Raw genomic sequence first — 20,698 nt, forward strand, 5'->3', positions numbered from 1 at the left:
TGAAATTTATTACGAAAGTAAATGTTCCATAGTAAAATTAGAATTGAATGCACATCAGGAAACCCCAGAAAGCTGTTTTACGGTGATTTTTTTCTTCCTTTTTTCCCCCAGGGATTTTAATACAGCCCAACACAGCTGGATCCTATCTGAATATTAAAATAATACAGTATATCTCTGTTTTTTTTATGCTGTGATAGTTTAACTGACAATAAATTATACTTATTTAGTTGCAGAAAAACATACCAATAAAGCCTTGTTTTCATTCACATATGTAGATGAAATCAACCCGTCTCACTTTTTGTCTCTTTTGTTTCCAGCTCTACTGAATCTATTTTAAATTTTAAAAAAAGAGAGAAACTGTCCATCTGTTCACGAGCAGTTATAGATTTTGCTTTTTAGTTTGATCAAAAATCTGGGGCCTATACGTTGACATAAAAGTTTTTAGTTTGCCAATAAGTTTTCATTAATAATCATTTTGTTAAAACATTTTTTTTTTAAAAAAGCTACACACTACACACATTGCCTTGCAGGAGTGCTAACACTCTTCAGCGTTAGCAACACGATGTGTAGCAGAAACACAGCATTGGGACTGTTCAAAATGTCAAAAGAAAGGTTATTATTGCTACTTATTAATGTTTTTACATACTTAATACCAGTGTTGAGACATGAGTTTTTATAGTTAGAAGTCCTCATTTATAATTCCAAAACTTGTTGATTATTTAAAACCATCAGGTTCTATGTAATTATTTTTAAGTCAGGATGTTATCTTCAATAACTCTTTGAAGAATCCAAGTGACTTACAGCAAAACTTCCCTTATAGTGGTCCCCTTTATTAATCCCTTCGGGGTTAATAAAGTATTTTTTTGGTTTGCATTGGGAGAAAAATAGCAGTAAAGGAACTTTATGCAGAATTCTGAAAATCCAAAAAGCTTTTGTTTTATGATGTGTGCAACCTAAATGTATACATTTTTATGCAGTAAATATTTTTGGTCTGAACTGTCCAGATTGTCGTCAAAATGTCTTACAAAAGTTAGAAATTTCAAAATGAAAAATGTGGCAGAACCCTCTTAGAAAATCTAGTAAACATGTTTGTTCGCGTGAAAAGGAATATTTCACATCTAAGATTTTTTTTACATTTATTTAGTACAAGAAAACGTTAAAAAAAATATTGATTTTTTAAAATTTTCCGCTGCACATTTAAACATCGCTTTGTGGGTCTCATTCATGTCAATGTTCAACATCCATATGAACGTTTCTGGTTTGAGCTTTGTATATTTTGTAGAAATGCTAGAAGTGTGAACATTTTTTGCAAGGCAGTGTACACACACAATGTGGCCTTCACCTCAAAAACTGAAATAATTGCAACATTTTGTCTAAGTCAGGTGCACATTACAGCCAACAAAGACAGATTTTAGAAAGCACAGCCAAGCTACATGGTCACTCAGCAGTGGTGGAATTACTCAACATTCAGAAGCAATCATCCTTTCAGATTATCAAAAAAATTAAAAATGAATAATTCTCCCATTATAGTTCTCTGGGAACAAACTTCAGCACCACAGGCTTGACTGGTTGGAACTTCCAGTCAAACTGAATTGGGACCTGAAGACGGAAACAGATGGAAATGAAACGCTGACATGGCGGCAGAGCAGAACGACTGAATTACTGCAGGCTGTCGGTCTTACCATGGTGTCGCTGCACGTTTCCACAGAGTAATTCTGCAGGATGCGCACGATGACCATCTTCATCACGAGGATCGCGTATCGCATCCCGACACAGTTCCTAGGGCCGAGTCCGAACGGCATGTATGCGTATGGGTTCAGATCCTTCTCATTCTCCTTGCTGAACCTGTAGGGACCAGATTAAAGTATCTGTTACATTTTCTTTATATTTTTTAATCGTCTTGCAATTGAGAGTTTTTTTTTTCTAAGATGTCAGGAAAAATAAAACAGTAGCTGCTTTTCCATTAACCATAAATGTGCGCAATTTGAAATCACAAAAATAAACTTACTTAATGGAAACACATTGAAGTGTATAATAATATCTTTCTATGATATTTATCGATTTTTCATTCTCGAGTATCGATACGTTAAGCCATAGGGGTCCATAGACTTATACCGTCTTTTTAACATGTCTGGTTTGTGACGGCGTAGCAGCAAGACTCCGCCTCCCCCAGACTCACTTTCAACTTGTGTTTAAAGTGCACATTATAAACTACACAGCTGTTTTTAAATTGTGTTAATAGGCCAAGTAAAACCAGAGTTTTGCTAAAATAAGCAAACCATATTTTTCCGAATGTCAGAGAAATGTCTAAAACCGGCTTTTCCGGTTATGTGAAAGGGAATGAGCTTCCAAACGTAAAAAACGAAACGCAACATTAGATTCCTTTGTTTTTGGAAATCTCAAATCTTCAGTAAATAATTATGGGCTGTATTTTGTTGCTAAGAAACGAAGTAAAGTTGCGCAAGTAACCGTGAAAGAGAGGCGGAAAGGAGTAGTGGTGCAAACGGAGCAGCAGCAAAAGCATTGAGATCGCGACATTGATGCAAAGTTTGGTTATTGGAGCGATCGGTGGCATCCACTTTGTGATTATTCATGTCAAATCCACATGAATTAAATGACAGAAACTAATTTTCTCACTGAGAAGTAATTTCTTTGATTAATTTTGTCCAGCTGTAGACTCTTAGTCTCTGTCCAATCAGAGTCAGGTATTATGTAATTGGTGCTTTTAATCAGTTTTCAGTTAATTAAATCCAAGTATATGGAACACAAAATGTCACTAAAATCCCTCTGTTCCTCTAAAATCTTTCACAAAATTGTAAAAGTGCATTGAATCGTGTAGAATTGAATCGTTTGCCAAATGTTGTGATATATATCGTACCGTGATCAGAATATTGTATCACATCGAGAGATTATTGTATCACTACACCCCTAGAAACACCACAATTCAAATACAAAAAAACAAAAACAAAAACAAAAGGAAAAATAAAGAAAAAGCCGAACAAAGAATAAAAAATAACATCTGACCACTAATATTGGGACTATCATGGAAATATAGACAATCACAGAATATGATAGCTCACATATTGTGACCACACTGTAACTTATTGTACAATAAGAAACTCTACTAAATAACATGGTTACTTCTGAGAAGAGCTGTGACCATCTATATTTCCATAATAGTCCTCGCAGCATTGTAGAGTTCATGAAAAGTTTTATGTCATTTGAACGTGTTGAATCCGTAACTCTTCTATAAAATCGCTAACTACAATTTCTCCAAAATGCCGCATACGTAGCCATAGCCGTTCCCATGTAGGTATAAATAGCTTGTCGCTCCAAGACACCGACGTCTCCTCTGATGGATGATAGATGGTGAGCAGCAGCTACTTAGCTCCATGGTTGAATTATGTTTACATCCGTCTGCCATGATTGTTAACGACTTAAAGCGTGAACAAGCTTATTTACAGGTGGTTTTAATTCGACTTCTTCTTTTTCAATGGAAACAGGGCAGTTGGAAAACTGCGTTTTTTCAACATTAGCAGAATATCGACAACGTTTTTCGCACATTTGTGACGGAAACACAGCTAGTGTTCTCTTTAAAAGTACCTCTCTGGTTTGAAGAGTTCGGGCGAGCTCCAGTACCGTGGGTCCATGTGCAACAAATGCATTGGAATCCCAATTAACGTTCCCTCTGGGATGGTGATGCCATTAATCTGCATCGTCTTTTTGCATATCCTCTCAAGTCGAGGTGCAGAGGGGATTATTCGCTGCGACTCCCACAAAACCTGGTCCAGGTACTCCAGACTATTAAGGTCCTCGTAGGAGATGGAGGCCTGGATGCAGCAGAGTAAGTTGGATGTAAACGAACACCCCAAAACTCGGAGATTATGTAAAAAAAAAAACCCAATAATTAAAGTGTTAATCTACGTTATTCTGTAGGCGGTCGTCGATTTCTTTCTGCAGCGTCTGCATGATATCAGGGTAGATGGCCAGGTTATAAAGGATGAACGACAGGGTTGTGCTGGTTGTCTCGAAGCCAGCGAAGATGAAAATCGTGGCCTGGGAAAGGATCTCGTGCTCAGTCAGACCTGCAACCAGAAACACTGGTGTGAGTTTTTCACATACTTCTGCTCAATAAGCAATAAATGATGCCTTGATCCACAACAAGTTCAAGAAGGGATAAAAGCCAAAAGGCATCTATTGACATTTATCAGTTTGACAAGGTAACGAAGCCATTTTCTAATTCGCCCAGTGAATCATCGTTCACAAATGGGGGGAAACATGGAACATGGCAAACCTCCAAAGTGGGATAGTTACTGAAAAAGTGAGTCAATGATTCTTCATGAAGAGAGCTGCAATTTCACTTGCCATAGTTAAGGTAAAGAGGTTGTGGGGAAAAAAAAGAAAGAAACTGGGCAAAATGGTGGCCATGGGAGAGCTTCAAGACAAAAACTATTGCTGATCAAAAAATAAACAAAAATAAATTTCTCCCCCAATAAAAAATAACACAAGTTTGGACCTCTTTGTCAGGCATGAGTCGTGTTATTTCTAACAGCAAATAACTAACAGCACTTCAGAAGAATACCATAGCAACAGTCAGACATGGTGGAGGTAGTGTGATGATATGGGCTTAACTTTTAGTGTTAACGTGGATTTAAAAAAAAAAGTACCACTGGAGTATCATTGTCCACTTGTAACAAGACACATGGGATAAGTTTAAAAATCTTCCAGTAGTGATTTAAAAGAAGCTCCTAAATCTTGATGAAAAGTTATTTTTAAGTTATTGTACTTGAAATAAGACAAAACTCATATATTTGCACTAGAAACGTGCCCAAAAAAAATAAATAGATACTTGGTAAGAAATTTACGTTTTTTTGCCACAAAAAGGTTGAAATTTACATTTCGTAGTTTAAATTTCAGCCCCAGTCATTCCCATTCACAGCCAGTGAAAACAGACCTTTACTTGGTTGCTCATGTTCGCTCTTTATGTCGCTTTCTGGGATCTCACTCTGAAGCATCACCTGCAGGAAGTCTCCACGAGTCTGGATTTACATAGAACACATTTACCTACACGTACTAATGTTTTGTTGTTGTTGTTTTTTTTAACCATAGGCGATATGACAGCAAATCAACACTTACCGATACCTCAGCATTATGTTGGTCTTTAAATTTCTTAATGATGTTGCTAAAAATGTCCAAACTGGATGAGGGCAACATCTCAACCTTGAAGAGCTTCAGCAGGTAACGAGCAAGAGGAAAGATCGCTAAAAAGACACAAAGTTGTCAAATGAAATTAGACTCTACTCGTATCAAATGGCATGCTCGCCACCAAGGAGGAAAGAGGATGGCTTACAAGAGAGTAAAAACGGCAAGAAGTTGACTTTCATAATCTTCTCCATGTGAACTTTAACAGGGTCGTCGGGGTTGTTGATGGAGTCCGTCTCCACGCTGAAGGAGGCACTGGTCACCACGTCCAAACTGTATGGCGAAACGAGTCTGAAAAGAAAGAAAGAAGTAAAGAGTTGTGTTGTTACTCCTTTGGGGAGGAACGGTTCAAAATCAGAGGGAATACAACGGATCAGAGCACTTACTGTTTGACAAGAACGGGCTCATCCAGGTTCATTTTTCCGAGCTTCACAATGAGTCGATCTGCATAGCGAGCAACCAAGGGAAAAACCTTCAGATAAAAGAAAACAGAGTTAAAACTGAAAAGTGCTACACCTGGGTGTTTCTGTTACTACTTAAACCTCTGCAGAATGTGAATATAGCCACCTGCTGGCTACATATGAATGTAGCCAGCAGGTGGCGCCCTTTGTAAGCTTTGAAAACAAAATTCATTCAGTAAAGGTTCTCTATCAAGCAGGAAAAAGAGTTTCTTGTTTGGCCATTAAGAATTGGAGAGAAGTTCAATCCTAAACTGATGGCCTGCAACTTTCACACCATGCAGCACCAGCAGCTTGTTATCTATCATTAAGCAGTTTGAAGCTTATGTGATCAACTGGGTCAAAGAGTAAAACATGTGACTTTGTGATTACTCAAAACCACCATTTTGATTTATACAGATCTTCTACGAAAGGCGACACAGCGACTTTATATACAACAGGTGGCGCTACGGATCAATTTTGCAACACCAGATGAATATTCATATATAGATGATATAAGTCCAGATCTGGGCAAATATCCTTCATGACCAGTTTGGTGGAGATCGGACAACGTTTAAATGAGTCTTCATCAAATGTCATTAAATCCATATTCAATTACCTCCACCTCGATTGAAGAGAAAAGGTGTTTCTGATTTATTGTGTTGCTATTCATGTGGCATTTGTAGTTTTCATGGTTTTTTTACTTACACACAAAAAACCTCAATCAAAACTGCAGCTGTACTACAAAATGATTGACTTCCTCCCTGCTGCAGACATTTTCGCAACAAACAGATGTGGATCAAATTTATTTTTCTCCTTAAAATATGTGAAATGCTAACAGACAAAAAAATAAATAAATAAATTGTGCACTGTGGAACCTTTTTTCCTTCATTGCCCTTAAAATGTCTTTGTTTTGACGAGTCTTAATTCATTTGTTAAATTTTAAAACTTAAAACAAGTATTGGTAAGTGTACATGTCAGGATCTGTGTTTTCTCTGTGTATATTGTGAGTTTTCTGTGTCTCTGTGTTGTCCTGTCTCCCCTTGATTAGTTCCCAGGTGTGTCTCGTTTCCATGATTACCCTCTGTGTATTTAACCTCACCTGTGTCCTTTGTTCTTCGTCTGGTCTTTGTTTACCAACAGTCAGTCATGCGTGTCATTCATTCATGTCCATTCGTGTAGCTAGTGCTACCTGTGTTGAGTCCTGCTTTCTGCTCTGCAGTGCTGCCAGGTTTTTGGACTTTGTGTTGGATTTTTTTCACCATTAGACCTTCATTTTTCAGATCTACCTGGATCCTCAGCGTCTGCCTCACCACCTCACACCAATGATTTGTGACGGTACACTTACCAATACTTGATATAAAAAAAATAGTACTGAAGTAAAAGTTAAAAGTGCAGTGTTGTAAAACTACTCCTAAAAGTACCAAAAAGTTACTCAAGAAAATGTAACTAACTGTAACCAGTTACTGCCCGCCTTTTCTTGAAGGAGATACTAGCAGAAACTGTCACCAGTAAAATCGTTATTATATTCTATTTTTGACTTCTTTTTATCGTTCACTTCGATTTTTTTATATATATTTTTTTACAGTAAATACACTAGTTTCAGTCTATTTCCATTAATGTTGTTAACATAGACCACAGTAATGCCAATACAGAAATAAACGAAATGTAACAGCATTGTAGATCTTGACCTGCTTAAGTCTTCCGCTGGTGAAACATGGAGATATGGTGCTGCGGATTCGCTTCCACCTTTCGTCCTTCACTGCTGTGATTGCGTCATACAGAGGCCCGCTGTCTTCAAAGGAAATCTGGAAACGGACAAAACAGCAGGACATGCTTAGACTTTACACAGACGGGACAGACTTCATTTGTCATTCAGAAACAATTAATCTGATTTCTTAAGAATACGAGGTCTTTATGGTTAAAGAGTGCAGCTTGGACATTTAAGACCTTCAGGTTTCATTGTTACACTCCCAGTAGTGAAAAGGTGAAAGTGTAGTATTCTCAGTGAAACAGAGCCTTTGCTGCCTCTTGCATCAGACACGGGAGTGTGCGGAAGTGTTTTGGATGTAATCCTTCTTAAGTGTTTGGTCTGTTGTAAACTTTGCCAGACGATCCAGAAAAATCTTGGTTCAAAAGGTGAATATCATTTTATTCTTAAACAGTTGAAAAATTAGATTATTACCCCACAATAAATAATTATCTCACCCTGCGGTTTGTAAATGCAGTGTAGCACTCCTTCACCAAAATGGCTTTTATCATCTCAGGGTCAGCCACCATCAACAGTGGGGTTCGCCCCTCAAACAAACTGAAAAAAGGAGGAATATTACAGAAAATACGGGCTGCGTAAAGTTGTAATTGACAAGGAGATGCCGTAAAACAGTTTTAACGTTAGCATTAAAATAGCTTGATTATTCTAGAATGTCAATATAGCTAAAGCATTAATAAAAAGGTTTGGCTTTTGTTTGCATATTTTTGCTAACTATTTACAGAAATAAGAAGCAGTAGTTCTTCTTCAACTCACCCCCAGACATCCCCATACTTGGACCTGTTGTCATGGTCAAACTGAAGTCCCTGAAGGGAGTCACAGAAACATTAAACAGGAGCCAAAATAGCTGACAATAAAACATATTCGCTTCTGGTGAAAAACACAAAAAAACAGAAAAAACCCCCCGACTCTTCCGTTTCTTATATTGAACAGTTTGAATTAAAGAACGTCTCTAAAAGAGTCGCCTCGCTACTACCTTTCTGACGCCGTACAGGGTTCCAATAAAAGGCAGGGGCCTCGGTCCGGATATGCCAACCTTTTTGAAAAATCTGTATGGCCAGATTCCATACCTTATGTTCAAAAAGAGAAAGAAAGGTGCGACGTAGTAAGTTTTCTTTTTCGTGCATGGTAAACAACATAAGAGCAGCAATAATACAAATACTCACAGTAATAACAGAGTGACAGCAAGAGCCACTAAAGTCCATGTAGTCGCGGAAAACAGCAGGAAATCCATTTTCTCTCTTCTGTATTACTGAACTGTGGGAACTGCTGTCAACTAGCTCTTTAGAAAGATTTTTTTTTGTTGGGAAAGATTAGTTGGAGCAGGAAGTTATCATAATGCGTCGTGTTTCATCACTCCTCCCCGTATATGCAGGCTTTTAAATGGTTTTACATTTGTGTCAAAAATAAGCAGAAGTCATATGAGTATGACTTCTGCTCATATGAGCAGAAGTCATAGTTCGTAGTAGTTTATGAAATTTCAACTACGTAAAATTCTGTTTTAAGGATTTTGAAATATATTAAAGCCGGTTACTTTGAGATCACGTGCCTTTCTTGCTGCAGGGCAAAGCAATGGGACTCTCGGATGTTTTCACGGATCAGAACAATTTGGCTCAGTTCACCAAAAAGATCCATCTCTTTCGGCTCTCAAACGGTTTCTTTATTTATAGGTTTTAACACCATCTTTTTGCCATGAACAGGTATAAACATAAGCAGTGACAGCAATTTATTTAAAAAATATAATAAAAAGCATAATTTAATTATGTAAATTGTGGGTTTGTTTTGTTCACTTTTCGACAGAGCGTTCACCTGAAGGAATCAGCACACCGAACCGACTCTGTCTTCTCCAACACATCCCTCCGAGCTTTAGCTAGGAGTTTATAGCCAAAACAATAACAAAACACAAAGAGAAGTGAGCTGTTTCTACTTTTTATTCATTTATGTGTATTTTTCTTCCCGCCCTTTACCGTAATTACCATATTACCTGTGAAATAATAACTGCCATTGCTAAGCAAACCATTTACAAACCTAAAATAAATGTATTGAAAAAAAGCTTACTAACAGTCTCCTTACAATTGTATTGAGTAAAATATATAAGGTCGGTTTTGTCATCTTCTGCCATTCAAATTTTATGTGTAGATACTTACCTAAAATATAGAAACAAAATATGTTGTCATTAAAGATAAAAATCCAGTGGTATATTTTTATATTGAAAACTTTATATCATAAATAAGTATGAATTTCCACTATCAGATTGGAAAAAATACAGAGGACTGAAGAGACAAATTCTACTTTGTGTATTTTAGTTTGTGACATCACAAGAAGAATAACAATAAAGTAGATTAGCTAGCATTGGTTGATAGATTAGCAGATTAGCAACTTTTGATTCCATTTTTTACTTTTACATACAGTACAGACCAAAAGTTTGGACACACTTTTTAATTTAATGAGTTTCCTTTATTTTCATGACTATTGACATTGTAGATTCACACTGAAGGCATCAAAACTATGAATAACACATGTGGAAATATGCACTAAACAAAAAAGTGTAAAACAACTGAAAATACCCCTTATATTCTAGTTTCTTCAAAGTACCAACCTTTTGCTGTGATTACTGCTTTGCACACACTGCATTTTCTTGATGAGCTTCAACAGGTCGTCACCAGAAATGGTTTTCACTTCATAGGTCAACCTGCCCTGTCAGGTTAATAAGTGGGATTTCTTGCCTTATAAATAGTCATGAAAATAAAGAAAACCCATTGAATTAGAAGGTGTGTCCAAACTTTTGGTCTGTACTGTATATCTATGGTTATTGTCAATTTTAATGTATTGTTCTTATTGTCCTGCCCCTGCTTATTGGACAATTTTCTCCCATGGGAGAAAATAAAATTACACTGCTGAATGAACAAGATTTATACCTGTGCAGGAAGTTAAATGAGGGCTAACAAATTGTAACTTGGCATATTTCCAACTGGCAGCAGCAATGAAAATGAACTGCTTGATCAGGTAGGAGAAAACAAAAACACCAGTGAGAGTTTCTGCAGGTAAACAATCTGTTTATTGTTGACCTGACAGCTTTAATGGCAGGTAAAAATAGGAAAAAAAAGATAATATATGAATAGATTGAAAGAATTACACATTCATATTGATCAGTGTTAAACAGTGCAGAATTTTGAACATGAAGAATAATCCTACAGGCCCATCAAGAATACATTCTATTTGACGAGAAGGCCAGAGGTTTGAAGTAATTACAATTATAGTTCTCTGGGAACAAACTTCAGCTTCACAGGCTTGACTGGTTGGAACTTCCAGTCAAACTGAATTGGGACCTGAAGACGGAAACAGATGGAAATGAAACGCTGACATGGCGGCAGAGCAGAACGACTGAATTACTGCAGGCTGTCGGTCTTACCATGGTGTCGCTGCACGTTTCCACAGAGTAATTCTGCAGGATGCGCACGATGACCATCTTCATGACGAGGATCGCGTATCGCATCCCGACACAGTTCCTAGGGCCGAGTCCGAACGGCATGTACGCGTACGGGTTCAGATCCTTCTCATTCTCCTTACTGAACCTGTAGGGACCAGATTAAAGTTTCCAGTTGAAATTGAAAAAATCATAAACAGCAATTCAGTTTTGAGAAAATTGCTTTCTTTCTCAGATACCAGTACCAATCCCTGTGTTCTGTTACTTACCTCTCTGGTTTGAAGCTTTTGGGCGAGCTCCAGTACCGTGGGTCCATGTGCAGCAAATGCACCGGAATCCCAACTAACGTTCCCTCTGGGATGGTGAGACCGTTAAGCTGCATGGTTTTTTTGCATGTCCTCTCAAGTCGAGGCACGGTGGGAATCATCCGCTGCGACTCACAAAACACTTGGTCCAGGTACTCCAGACTGTTCAGGTCCTCGTAGGAAATGGGAGCCTGAATCGGTCAAAGAAAGTTGAATGCAAATAAGGAAGGCATGTGCAAAAATGCTACCGTCTGCTGGATTCAAAAAGCCAATATGCCACCATAAATTACATTTTTCTTCACACAGCCGTCGATCTCTTTTTGCAGTGTCTGCATGACGTCAGGATTTGTGGCCAGATTGTAAAGGGTGTAAGACAGAGTGGTGCTGGTCGTCTCGTAGCCACCAAAGATGAACGTCAGAGCCTGGGAAAGAATCTCGTGCTCAGTCAAACCTGCAATAAGAAACATCGGTGCACCTTAATAAAACATAACTTCATCATTAAGTTTATATCAGAAACTCAATTAAAAATATAACTTTTTTGAATTAATATGTGGAAGTGTTACACACTTTGTGTAGTACACATGTGACGCTTTGTGTGGAGAGCAAGTTTCCTTTTGTTTTGGTTCCTGTAAATTAACTTTTCAAATAGATATTAATTTACTGATATGTGTTTTATTTAAAGCGTTCCTACTGTTTTTTTTATCATAATCAATACCATGCATAGACCGCAACAAAGCTAACACAAGCACTATTAGTGGGGAAACTATTTTGTTTTCTTATCTGCACCAGTAATATTTTTATATATCTACTGTATATGTATTTATAGTCACACTTATAGTTTTTCTATATTTTGTCGGTGTACTCCAGTAGCCCAGCAACAACATTCTGTTGCCAAATTTCCTCTGTGCCATGGCAATAAAGAAAGTCTACGTCTAAGTATATTAGTTTGCAGAACTAAAGCATTGCCCTGCATAAAAAAACTGATGGTTTTCTTGGACATTGCCGATTTTACTCCTATATATTACTGCTTGCAGGAAGTGTCTCCTGAAAACTTTCCTTTGAGTTTGAGTCCATCTTCGGCCTGAAACGATCCAGCTAGCTCATCTGTATTAATACAAGACCTTGTTGCTGTACCACTTCCTCTTTGCTGGTGTCTGAGTCAAAATGGAGCTCTGTATCTGATGGTCACTGATATATCTTGTTCAGTGCAGGTTGACTTTTGGCCTCCCATGTGTCTGAGACTAAAACACTTTGTATTTCTGAGGCATATAAAAAACAATAATTCTACATTTCCAGCGTAGAAAGATGACTTTTTAGAGTTGATGCCTCACTGTTACATCTTACTCTGAGAGACATGTATGATTATTTGTATTGCAAAGAAACTAGTTAATCATTACTGCTACTATTACATTTATGAACATAGACTACGCCAACTTTCTGTCAATTATTTCCCTTCTCCTCGTTTGTCATATTATCCTTCGAAATTTGTTGTAGGTGGGACCTGTGAACTCACGTTCCTCATTCTTTAACACAGAAGACTTTAAAAGATTTGATAAAAATTGTTTAAATGTAAAGTAAGACTTTGTTTCTGTGACTTTCAGACCTTTATTGGGTTGCTCATGTTCGCTCTTTATGTCGGATTCTGGGATCTCACTCCGGATCATCACCTGCAGGAAGTCTCCCTGAGTCTGGATAGGACACAGAAATGATTGAAAGTTTCGCATAAATAAGTTTATGCACTTTAGCTTTTTCAGAGTGCATTCATGTGAGCGAACAGCTTGGACTATTTTATTATCTTTATTTGACTCAGAACTAAACCAATCACCTTTCTACAACTTTTCAAGTCAACACTTACCGACTCCTCTGTGACGTGCTGGTCTTTAAATTTCTTAATGATGTCGTAGAAAAAGTCCACGCTGGACTTGGGCATGAACTCAACTTTGAAGAGTTTCAGCAGGTGACGACCAAAGGGAAACACAGCTAAGAAGGCAGAGTGAAACTGGTAAATAAAAAAAAAAAGCATGACCTGCTCGTACCCCATGCAATGCCTAGCAGGCAACGAGTTGACGTACCCATAAAGAGAAAAGGCCAAAACCTGAAGTTCATGATCTTCTGCATTTGAGTATGAACCGGGTCCTTGGGGTTGTTGATGGAATCGATCTCCACGCTGAAGGAAGCGCTGGTCACCACGTCCAGACTGAATGGTGCAACCAATCTGAGAGAAAAACAAAAGCGAAAAGATTGGGGCTTGCGTGCTTATTTAAAATAAATAAAAACTGTTCGTAATCTGACAACATAACAGATGCAACATACTGCTTGACATTAATGGACTCGTTCAAATCCGATTGTCCAAGTTTTTGCATGAATCTGTCTGCAAATTTAACAACCAAAGGGAAAACCTGGAAGAAAGAGACACAAATTAATGAGTGAGGCTCAGTATGTTTTGTCTATTGTTACAGAAAACAACTTAATTGTTTTATGATTGATTTAACTTTCCCAACCCTGGTCCTTGTGGCACATTCGCTGCTCAGCATGTTTTTGATGCTTTGAGCCCACTTGATTCAGATTATTGCAGATCAGCAAAAAGCCTGTTAATCAGCCATCAAGTGAAATAATTTGTGCAGAAGCAGGAAAACGTCTAAAACACAAAGAGCAGGGAGCCTTGAGGACCAGCGTTGGAAAAACACTGATCTGAGTAATAGCTTGACATACGTTCAAGATATTTCTCATTCATATGGAGATATCTTAACGGCATTCTGACAGTAAAAACTACACCTCCAGATATCTCTATTCTAGTTTTGCCAAATCATTATTTGCTTTCAAGATATCTGCAATTTAATTTGAACTACAGTAGAAAAAAACCCAAAAAACAAACAAAAAAACAGGTATTAAATTCTTTATTATGGAAATTAAAGCAAAAGACTTGAAACCCTGATCGTCTCTAGAGGAAAGCGTTACCATATGTAGCAATGGGTAATTAAATGAGTTATGTTTGGGGGAAAGCACAGGGCAGAAGTGATTTACGAGCAGCATTGTAGGTCCTGACCTGCTTAAGTCTTCCACTGGTGAAACATGGAGATATTGTGGCGCGAATTCGTTTCCACCTTTCATCCTTCACTGCTGTGATCGCATCATCCATAGGCCCGCCGTCTCCGATGATGATCTGCAAACGGACGAAGCCTCTGCTCAGCTTTGGCAGTTCTCCAATCTCGTGACTCTTTCCCACTGTAGCCTTTTATGCGTCACCACACTTTACTTAGATGGATTAATTATTCCAGTTTCAGCTGACAATGCAGATTCTGGACATTGTGTAACTTAATCAAAAACTATCCCTAAAAATTTTGTGTGTTTTTTTTTTAAACTCCAGAATCATTTGAACTGACTGGACTAAACAAGAAATGTGTCTTTTTGGTTTTAGATTTGTCATTCATGTCACCTGACTTCTAACAGCCTTCCCATTTTTCTCTGTGTGCCAAAAAAAAAAGAAACAATAAGAATCATTTCAGGTTTTCGATATCTGTCAATCACAATCATCAAAACTAAAAGAAAAAAAAAAAGGCTTGGAATACTTGACTCGTGAATCTGTGTAATACATAAATTCCACTTCCTGAACAGAATAACCAGAAATATTTACGTTTTTCACAAGATTGGCTTTTTTAATGTAGCTATAGAAACTATACCAACTATAAGACTTTATGTTGTTTGCTAGGGTGTTTCTAAGCACCACACCAGTATAACTATAATCAGACTAACACCAGGGTTATTACCAGGTCAACTGTGAAAGACAGTTTCCTGTTTTTGTACCCAGAGCTGCCCTGGCTATGACCAGTAGATGACTTTATTGTACACACAAATATTAGCATTAAATAAAGAACAGGAGATATTCCATTAACTAACAAAGCCAAAACAAATATTGCTTTGAATTTATGTGCAGCAGAGACAGTAACTCTCTTACACTTCCTGTCGTGTGACATTGTTACACTACAGGTTTCGACAGGTCAGTAGAACGGACTTTTACTTCCTGTTGCATCAGATGTTGTGGCTGTGTGGGTGGGATTTGGATGTGACCCTTCTCAAATCCTTAGGACAGGTTTAATAAACCTTGAGGAATTTCTGGGAAATTCCTCAAAATCCAAACCTTTTTAATGACATGTATTCCTCAAAATTAAAACGATGAAGTTAATTTTGTGTTTTCAGGTGGATTTAATGCTGTTTTTAATAATAACAAACAGTAATTAGCAGCCGATTTTATAAGACTGTCAGCTGAAAGGATCACTTCCCTAAAAATGAAGTTGAAAATGCTGGATCTCCATAGTTTCATGCAGCATCTCACCCTGCGGTTTGTAAATGCAGTGTAGAACTCCTTCACCAAGATGCTTTTTATTATCTCAGGGTCAGCCACCATCAGTAGCGGGGTTTTCCCCTCGTACAGACTAAAAAAAGGAGGTAAGAAAACAAGATTACAAGCTTACTTCCGATAAAGTACAGGTATGTGACAAAGCATGCATTTCAGCTCAAATTTATAGTTAAACATTGCGAAACAGAATTTTAAATTATTGGTAAAGGACGTCTGTATCACTGGATTAAAAAGCATTTTCAAATAATCTGAGTTCAGGACCGAAACATTCATGAACTGCTCCATAAATAAACAAACCTCATTTCTTTGTCTACTCACCCCCAGATATCCCCGTGCTTGGCTTGGCATTCCCGGTCAAAGGTAAGTATTCCCTGAAGAAGGTCATTACAGAACATGGTTGTAAAGAAAAGCTTCAGTTATTTTTTTTGTTGTTTTTTTTGAGAGCAATCAATGTTTGCTTTGAGAAGAATGGGAAGTAGTAAACCATAAAGCTCATCAGCACTTTCATTTTAAATTTTCTGTGGTTGTTTTAGACATTACCTTTGAGAAACCCATCAGATTTCCAACAAAAGGCAGGGGTCTCGGTCCAGATACCCCTATCTTTTTGAAAAACCTATGCGGCCAGGTTCCATATCTAATGTCCAAAAGAGAGAAAAAGAAACAGACGGAAGGAATTAGATTCTTTTCCTGCACTGTTAAGGAAGCATACAATATTGCAGAATACTTACAGTAATAGCAGAGTGACAGCCAGAGCCACCAAAGTCCACGTTGTTGCTGAAAACATCAGGAAATCCATGTTCTCTTCTTTCAGAATGAAACATGCAGGAGAGAGGTCAAACAAGCTGCTTTTTAAAACCACGATTGAGGGGAGGAGTCTTGAAACTGAGGGTTACGTCAGTCTTACCTTTCTTACTTTGCCCTTTGCCTGGTTTTATTCTGTTTTCATTCCATTTGTTTAGATGTGTATTTTTGGGGCGTGCCGTGGTGGCGCAGGGTGTTTAGCGCGACCCACATTGGGAGGCGACGCGGCTGTCGCGGGTTCGACTCCCGGACCCGACAACGTTTACCTTCCTGTCAACCCACTTTGAAAAAGGGGCACTAGAGTCCACAAAATGACCCCTTGCGGGGTGATAAAACAGATAGATTTGTATTTTTGCTTCAAACCAATACATTATTAATATGCTACTTAAAATGATCTTCCTCTACAGGTTCATCCCTTATAAATGTAGGCTCAACTATCAGTTAAGCAATATTACATGCTTATTATACACAATTTTTTCGTAAATCTTGATTTGGGTGTTTATGACAAAAATAGAGTTGTTTTTTATTTGTGTTTGAACCTTCTCCTGCGCCGTACCGAAATGGGAATTGAGGCTCTTTTTTTATAGATCGGAATTATTTATCTCGGCTCACTAGAAAAAGAGCCGATTATTTCGGCTCATAAATGTTTCTGTCATTTATTGCTTTTTAAAAAATTAAATTTTGGAATGTGTATAGTAAATTTATATAGACAAATGTATGCAAAACTATTTTAGAGTTAATCGTGTGAAAAGTCAAATTTATTTGAACATTGCATTCACTTCGTCGTTCATTGGAATGAATCAACACATAGAGCCGACTCGGTTTCCAGCGACACGCCGCTGCTCCGGAAGTATTACAAATGACCCCCGAAGCTAGCTAGCCGTCACATTTTTGATGTTTGACTTGTCTTATTGAATTCTGGCTGTGTTTCTACCTAAACGTCGAAGATTTGACTGTATTCAACACTTGTTAAAGGTGGGGGAAATAACACAATTGTCTCTTACAGTTTCGTTTGTGCTGTAAGTTTAAAATGATTCTGTTTTAGTCTGTCCTTGTTGTTGCTAACTCAGCTTTAGCTTGCAGCTTAGACAGAATGTTAAAATGCTAACGCTGCTTTCTCCAGCTCTGTTTTGCATTAGTTTTATGTGAAACTTCTTATAAAACTGTGCGAGCTGCGTAAATATTTTCTTTCTTTCTATCTTCTGCCCTTTTCCACAATAACCCTCCTAAACAAGCAAAGATAAAGTAATTTTTTTTAATCACGCTATCTTCCTGTTGTAAAATGATCATCATTGTGACTCAGTGTGCAAAGGGCAGCTTTTAGGAAAGTAACAAATTAGCAAGATTTATTGCATTGGGAGTGAAACTCTTGACGTGAGTTTTGTTATATAAGTTTTTGTCTCAATAATAAGAAACAGTGCTACTGTTCAGTTCTAGTTAGAGCTGTTAATGTGTTTACATCAGTAAAACAAATACTAAACTCCAAAACCAGAAAGTAGTGATAGCTAGATAGGTTTTAATGAAGCTTCAGCAAATTAAACCTTCATACCGTGTTGGTAAAATTTTTGCACGTGAGACTAATTATTATTGTTACAGAGAATAGACTTTATTTTCATTACACTGGGAGGCACAACAAAATGGAGGATGCTCCCACTCAGCCCCACAGAAATAAAAAATGGCAGAAAGAGGTACTTTTCTTAAATTGTGCGACCTATGAAATATACGCTGATTATATCAAATGTATTCAAAGAAACATATTGGTAACATTAAGACAGTGTCGACAGTGAAGCTCTGTGTGTCATTGTTCTGGTGATTTCAATGAAACAAATGTTGAATCAAGGTTGTTCTCGAATTTATTCCTATTGCTTGGAACATGCTACTGAACTTTGGTTCAAGTGCCTTAAGAGCTGATGCAAAATAAGTCAAGACCGGCATAAAATTAGTAAAATTCAGCAATAACTCTGACGAGAAATAAGGATCATTAAGTCTTAAGAGGCTGTAAAGTGTCTTATAGTATTATGAATATCAGAGTACTGAACATTGCGCAGCAACAAGATGATTAGCATTAAATAATATTTGTATTTATATTTTGTAGGTTTTTTTTCTTGTACTTGCATTGCTTCCTCTGATTTGGACTGCTTACCAATTATTGAACAACCTGCTTTATTTCAGCAGTTGCATAAAGTGGTGCTGTTGTACAAAAATACTGATTTCAAAGGAACAGTGGAGGAAAAGAAGAAAAAAAAAAACTATTCAACCTGTGAAAGTAGTCCACACCAATAATGTGAAGGTTTGCGGAGTTCTATCCTTATCAAAAATTGTTTTCAAACGTTTTGACGGCTCGCGTCGTTCCAGGTGGGATAATTTGCCGCCATGTTCCTCACCCTCATGCTGCTGCGCAAAGGCATTCCCGGGAAGCAGTGGATCGGGAAGCATCGGCGCCCGCGGCAGATCACGTGGCAGATGAAAAGCAAGATGGTGGAGCACCTGGAGCGCGAGGCAGAGACCGAGTACTGGCTCAGCCGGCCGTACCTGACGAAGGAGCAGGAGGTCCGCCACGCCGCCGAGCGCAGGGCCCAAACCTGGCTGCAGATCAAGGAGCCCAACTTCGCCAACTTTCCCGAACACAAACGCATAACGGATCACCTGAGTCATCTGAGGATCACCAAGACGTGGTCAAGTTAACGCCTGCGGCTGATTTTTTTTTTTTTTTAGATCCAAAGACTGGTTTTCTCAACAAAATGTTTGTTTCCTGACTTATGTCAATCAGGCTGTTTTGGCGGAAAATATGTAAAAGATGTTGTCTAAGACGTTGCTCATGTGTGATTGTGGTAATAAAAAAAATTATGTCCCAGCTCGGTGTGTAATTTGTCCTCTTCATATTAGTACTGCCAACATCAGTAATTTTTATTTGAGTCTTTATTTAAAAAAAAAAAAAAAAGTTCAGTTGCATTCATTTAGCCGTCATCTTTAAAGGTTAAGTTCAAGTATTTTGTAACCATTTGAGAAATGATGTAGGTCAGTCTCAATAATATAACTATAAAAATGGACTAATTTACTTTTAACTCAAATCATAGGGCTTTCATTTTCCTCCAGAATGTATGTGTTGGTTGAAGTCTGAACCAGTGAATGTTGTTATTTTTCAACACATTGCTGTGATAAAACTGCTTTTATGGCACGAGATAAACAGCCCGTCTGATAAAGCCTCGCCTTTATGTGAGAACTGCTATATAAGGAGACAGGTTGTAATTTAGGCCACGCTTGTTGCCATTTAAGGACCGACTGCAAGTGAACGCCATACAAGGCAAACATTCACTTGAAGTATAACTTACCTTTGTAGAAACATACCCGGTAACCTAGTTAGCTTTATTTGGACTTCCGATACAAGGGTCACGCTGCTGACATGGACTTCTGTCAAAGTGTGTTTTATAAAAAGTGAGTAAAAACAAACATTAATTTTATAATGTAAAATCATTGGGAGCACACTTTCCATTCTGAAGTAGAATGTATCACTGCACAGAAAGAGAGGTCAAAGCAAATATTACATTAAAAAACTTGTTTATATTAACTGTATAAACTGAAAAATGTTTAAAGATCAGCTTTCCTTTGAATTCCTGCACTAACGTCTAGCTGTACTACCCTGTTCTTATAATTAATGTCTGGAATTACCTAGATTTCTGAAGAAACGATCATAACTACCATGTGCAATATTTGCTGTACATGCTAGTTGATCAAAATTTACATTAGGAAACCGGTTTCCCTTTTAAAAATAAGGGAAATTAAAATCATAGACATTCATATTTGATGAAAACTTTGTATTTTTGGCAGTCAGATGTTCTTATTCTGAAAAATTTATAGACGCATCACTCGCATTAAGACATTAGGCAGTAGGTTATGTTTTTTGCACTGATCGTGCCATCCCCATTTGAATTGTGCCCTGGGCAACTGCCCATAACTCCCCCTCCCCAGAACTGCTGTATGTTTGCTTGTTTGTTGAATGTTTATTTGAATGGGAACAAGTGTTTAGGATACATAATACCAAGCACTACAAAGCTTGATATTAATGTAATAACTTCCTTTGAATGCTGCCCTGGGTAATACAGTTACAGAGCAGCTGTATTTGTTTTGATATTAAATAAGGAACAGAACTGCAATTAGGTGAGCTATGAAAGAAACAGAGTGACTCACAACAGAAGGGGCCAAATGCAAAATGCACTCCACACTTTACAGAATTTGATTTGCACAAAGAGGACAAACACACTCATTTATTTCAACATATGTAAATTACTTTCATTACGTCTCAATAAAATATATTGAAGCTTGTGGATGTAAATGATAATAATAATTAAAAAAAATCCAGAGGTATAATTTTTTTTTGTGTGTGTGTGTGAAAGAACTGTA

General features: G+C 37.6%; 3 protein-coding genes across 7 annotated transcripts; 1 reads left to right on the top strand and 2 right to left on the bottom strand.

The window, feature by feature from the left end:
• Positions 1–1,179: 1,179 nt before the first annotated feature.
• LOC114138344 (cytochrome P450 3A40-like) lies at positions 1,180–8,772 on the bottom strand. The gene is made up of 13 exons (XM_028007561.1): positions 8,574–8,772; positions 8,384–8,477; positions 8,164–8,213; positions 7,848–7,947; positions 7,331–7,447; positions 5,589–5,674; positions 5,351–5,493; positions 5,137–5,261; positions 4,955–5,039; positions 3,925–4,085; positions 3,604–3,830; positions 1,683–1,845; positions 1,180–1,599 (listed from the first exon to the last, which is right to left on the bottom strand). The coding sequence occupies exons 1-13, from the start codon at positions 8,639–8,641 to the stop codon at positions 1,525–1,527; spliced, it is 1,494 nt and encodes a 497-aa protein (XP_027863362.1). The 5' UTR covers positions 8,642–8,772; the 3' UTR covers positions 1,180–1,524.
• A 1,664-nt stretch (positions 8,773–10,436) lies between these two features.
• LOC114138479 (cytochrome P450 3A56-like) lies at positions 10,437–16,535 on the bottom strand. Of its 3 annotated transcripts, XM_028007770.1 has the most exons (14): positions 16,401–16,535; positions 16,225–16,300; positions 16,037–16,130; positions 15,815–15,867; positions 15,473–15,572; positions 14,186–14,302; positions 13,453–13,538; positions 13,212–13,354; positions 12,965–13,119; positions 12,743–12,827; positions 11,430–11,590; positions 11,104–11,330; positions 10,820–10,982; positions 10,437–10,736 (listed from the first exon to the last, which is right to left on the bottom strand). In XM_028007770.1, exons 2-14 carry the CDS (start codon positions 16,290–16,292, stop codon positions 10,662–10,664), a joined length of 1,527 nt encoding a protein of 508 aa, XP_027863571.1. In that variant the 5' UTR covers positions 16,293–16,300; positions 16,401–16,535; the 3' UTR covers positions 10,437–10,661. The 3 variants fall into 3 exon arrangements, with proteins under 3 accessions (XP_027863571.1, XP_027863572.1, XP_027863570.1); XM_028007771.1 differs by lacking the exon at positions 16,401–16,535 and having other exon boundaries at positions 12,995–13,119; positions 16,225–16,376; XM_028007769.1 differs by lacking the exon at positions 16,401–16,535 and having other exon boundaries at positions 16,225–16,376.
• mrpl57 (mitochondrial ribosomal protein L57) lies at positions 16,513–19,152 on the top strand. Of its 3 annotated transcripts, none has more exons than XM_028007775.1 (2): positions 16,513–16,623; positions 18,653–19,151. In XM_028007775.1, exon 2 carries the CDS (start codon positions 18,671–18,673, stop codon positions 18,980–18,982), a length of 312 nt encoding a protein of 103 aa, XP_027863576.1. In that variant the 5' UTR covers positions 16,513–16,623; positions 18,653–18,670; the 3' UTR covers positions 18,983–19,151. The 3 variants fall into 3 exon arrangements, with proteins under 3 accessions (XP_027863576.1, XP_027863574.1, XP_027863575.1); XM_028007773.1 differs by lacking the exon at positions 16,513–16,623 and adding an exon at positions 17,123–17,272 and having other exon boundaries at positions 18,653–19,152; XM_028007774.1 differs by lacking the exon at positions 16,513–16,623 and adding an exon at positions 17,137–17,272 and having other exon boundaries at positions 18,638–19,152.
• Positions 19,153–20,698: the final 1,546 nt, after the last annotated feature.

Source organism: Xiphophorus couchianus, chromosome 22, assembly GCF_001444195.1.
Source record: "Xiphophorus couchianus chromosome 22, X_couchianus-1.0, whole genome shotgun sequence".
NCBI lineage: Eukaryota > Metazoa > Chordata > Actinopteri > Cyprinodontiformes > Poeciliidae > Xiphophorus > Xiphophorus couchianus.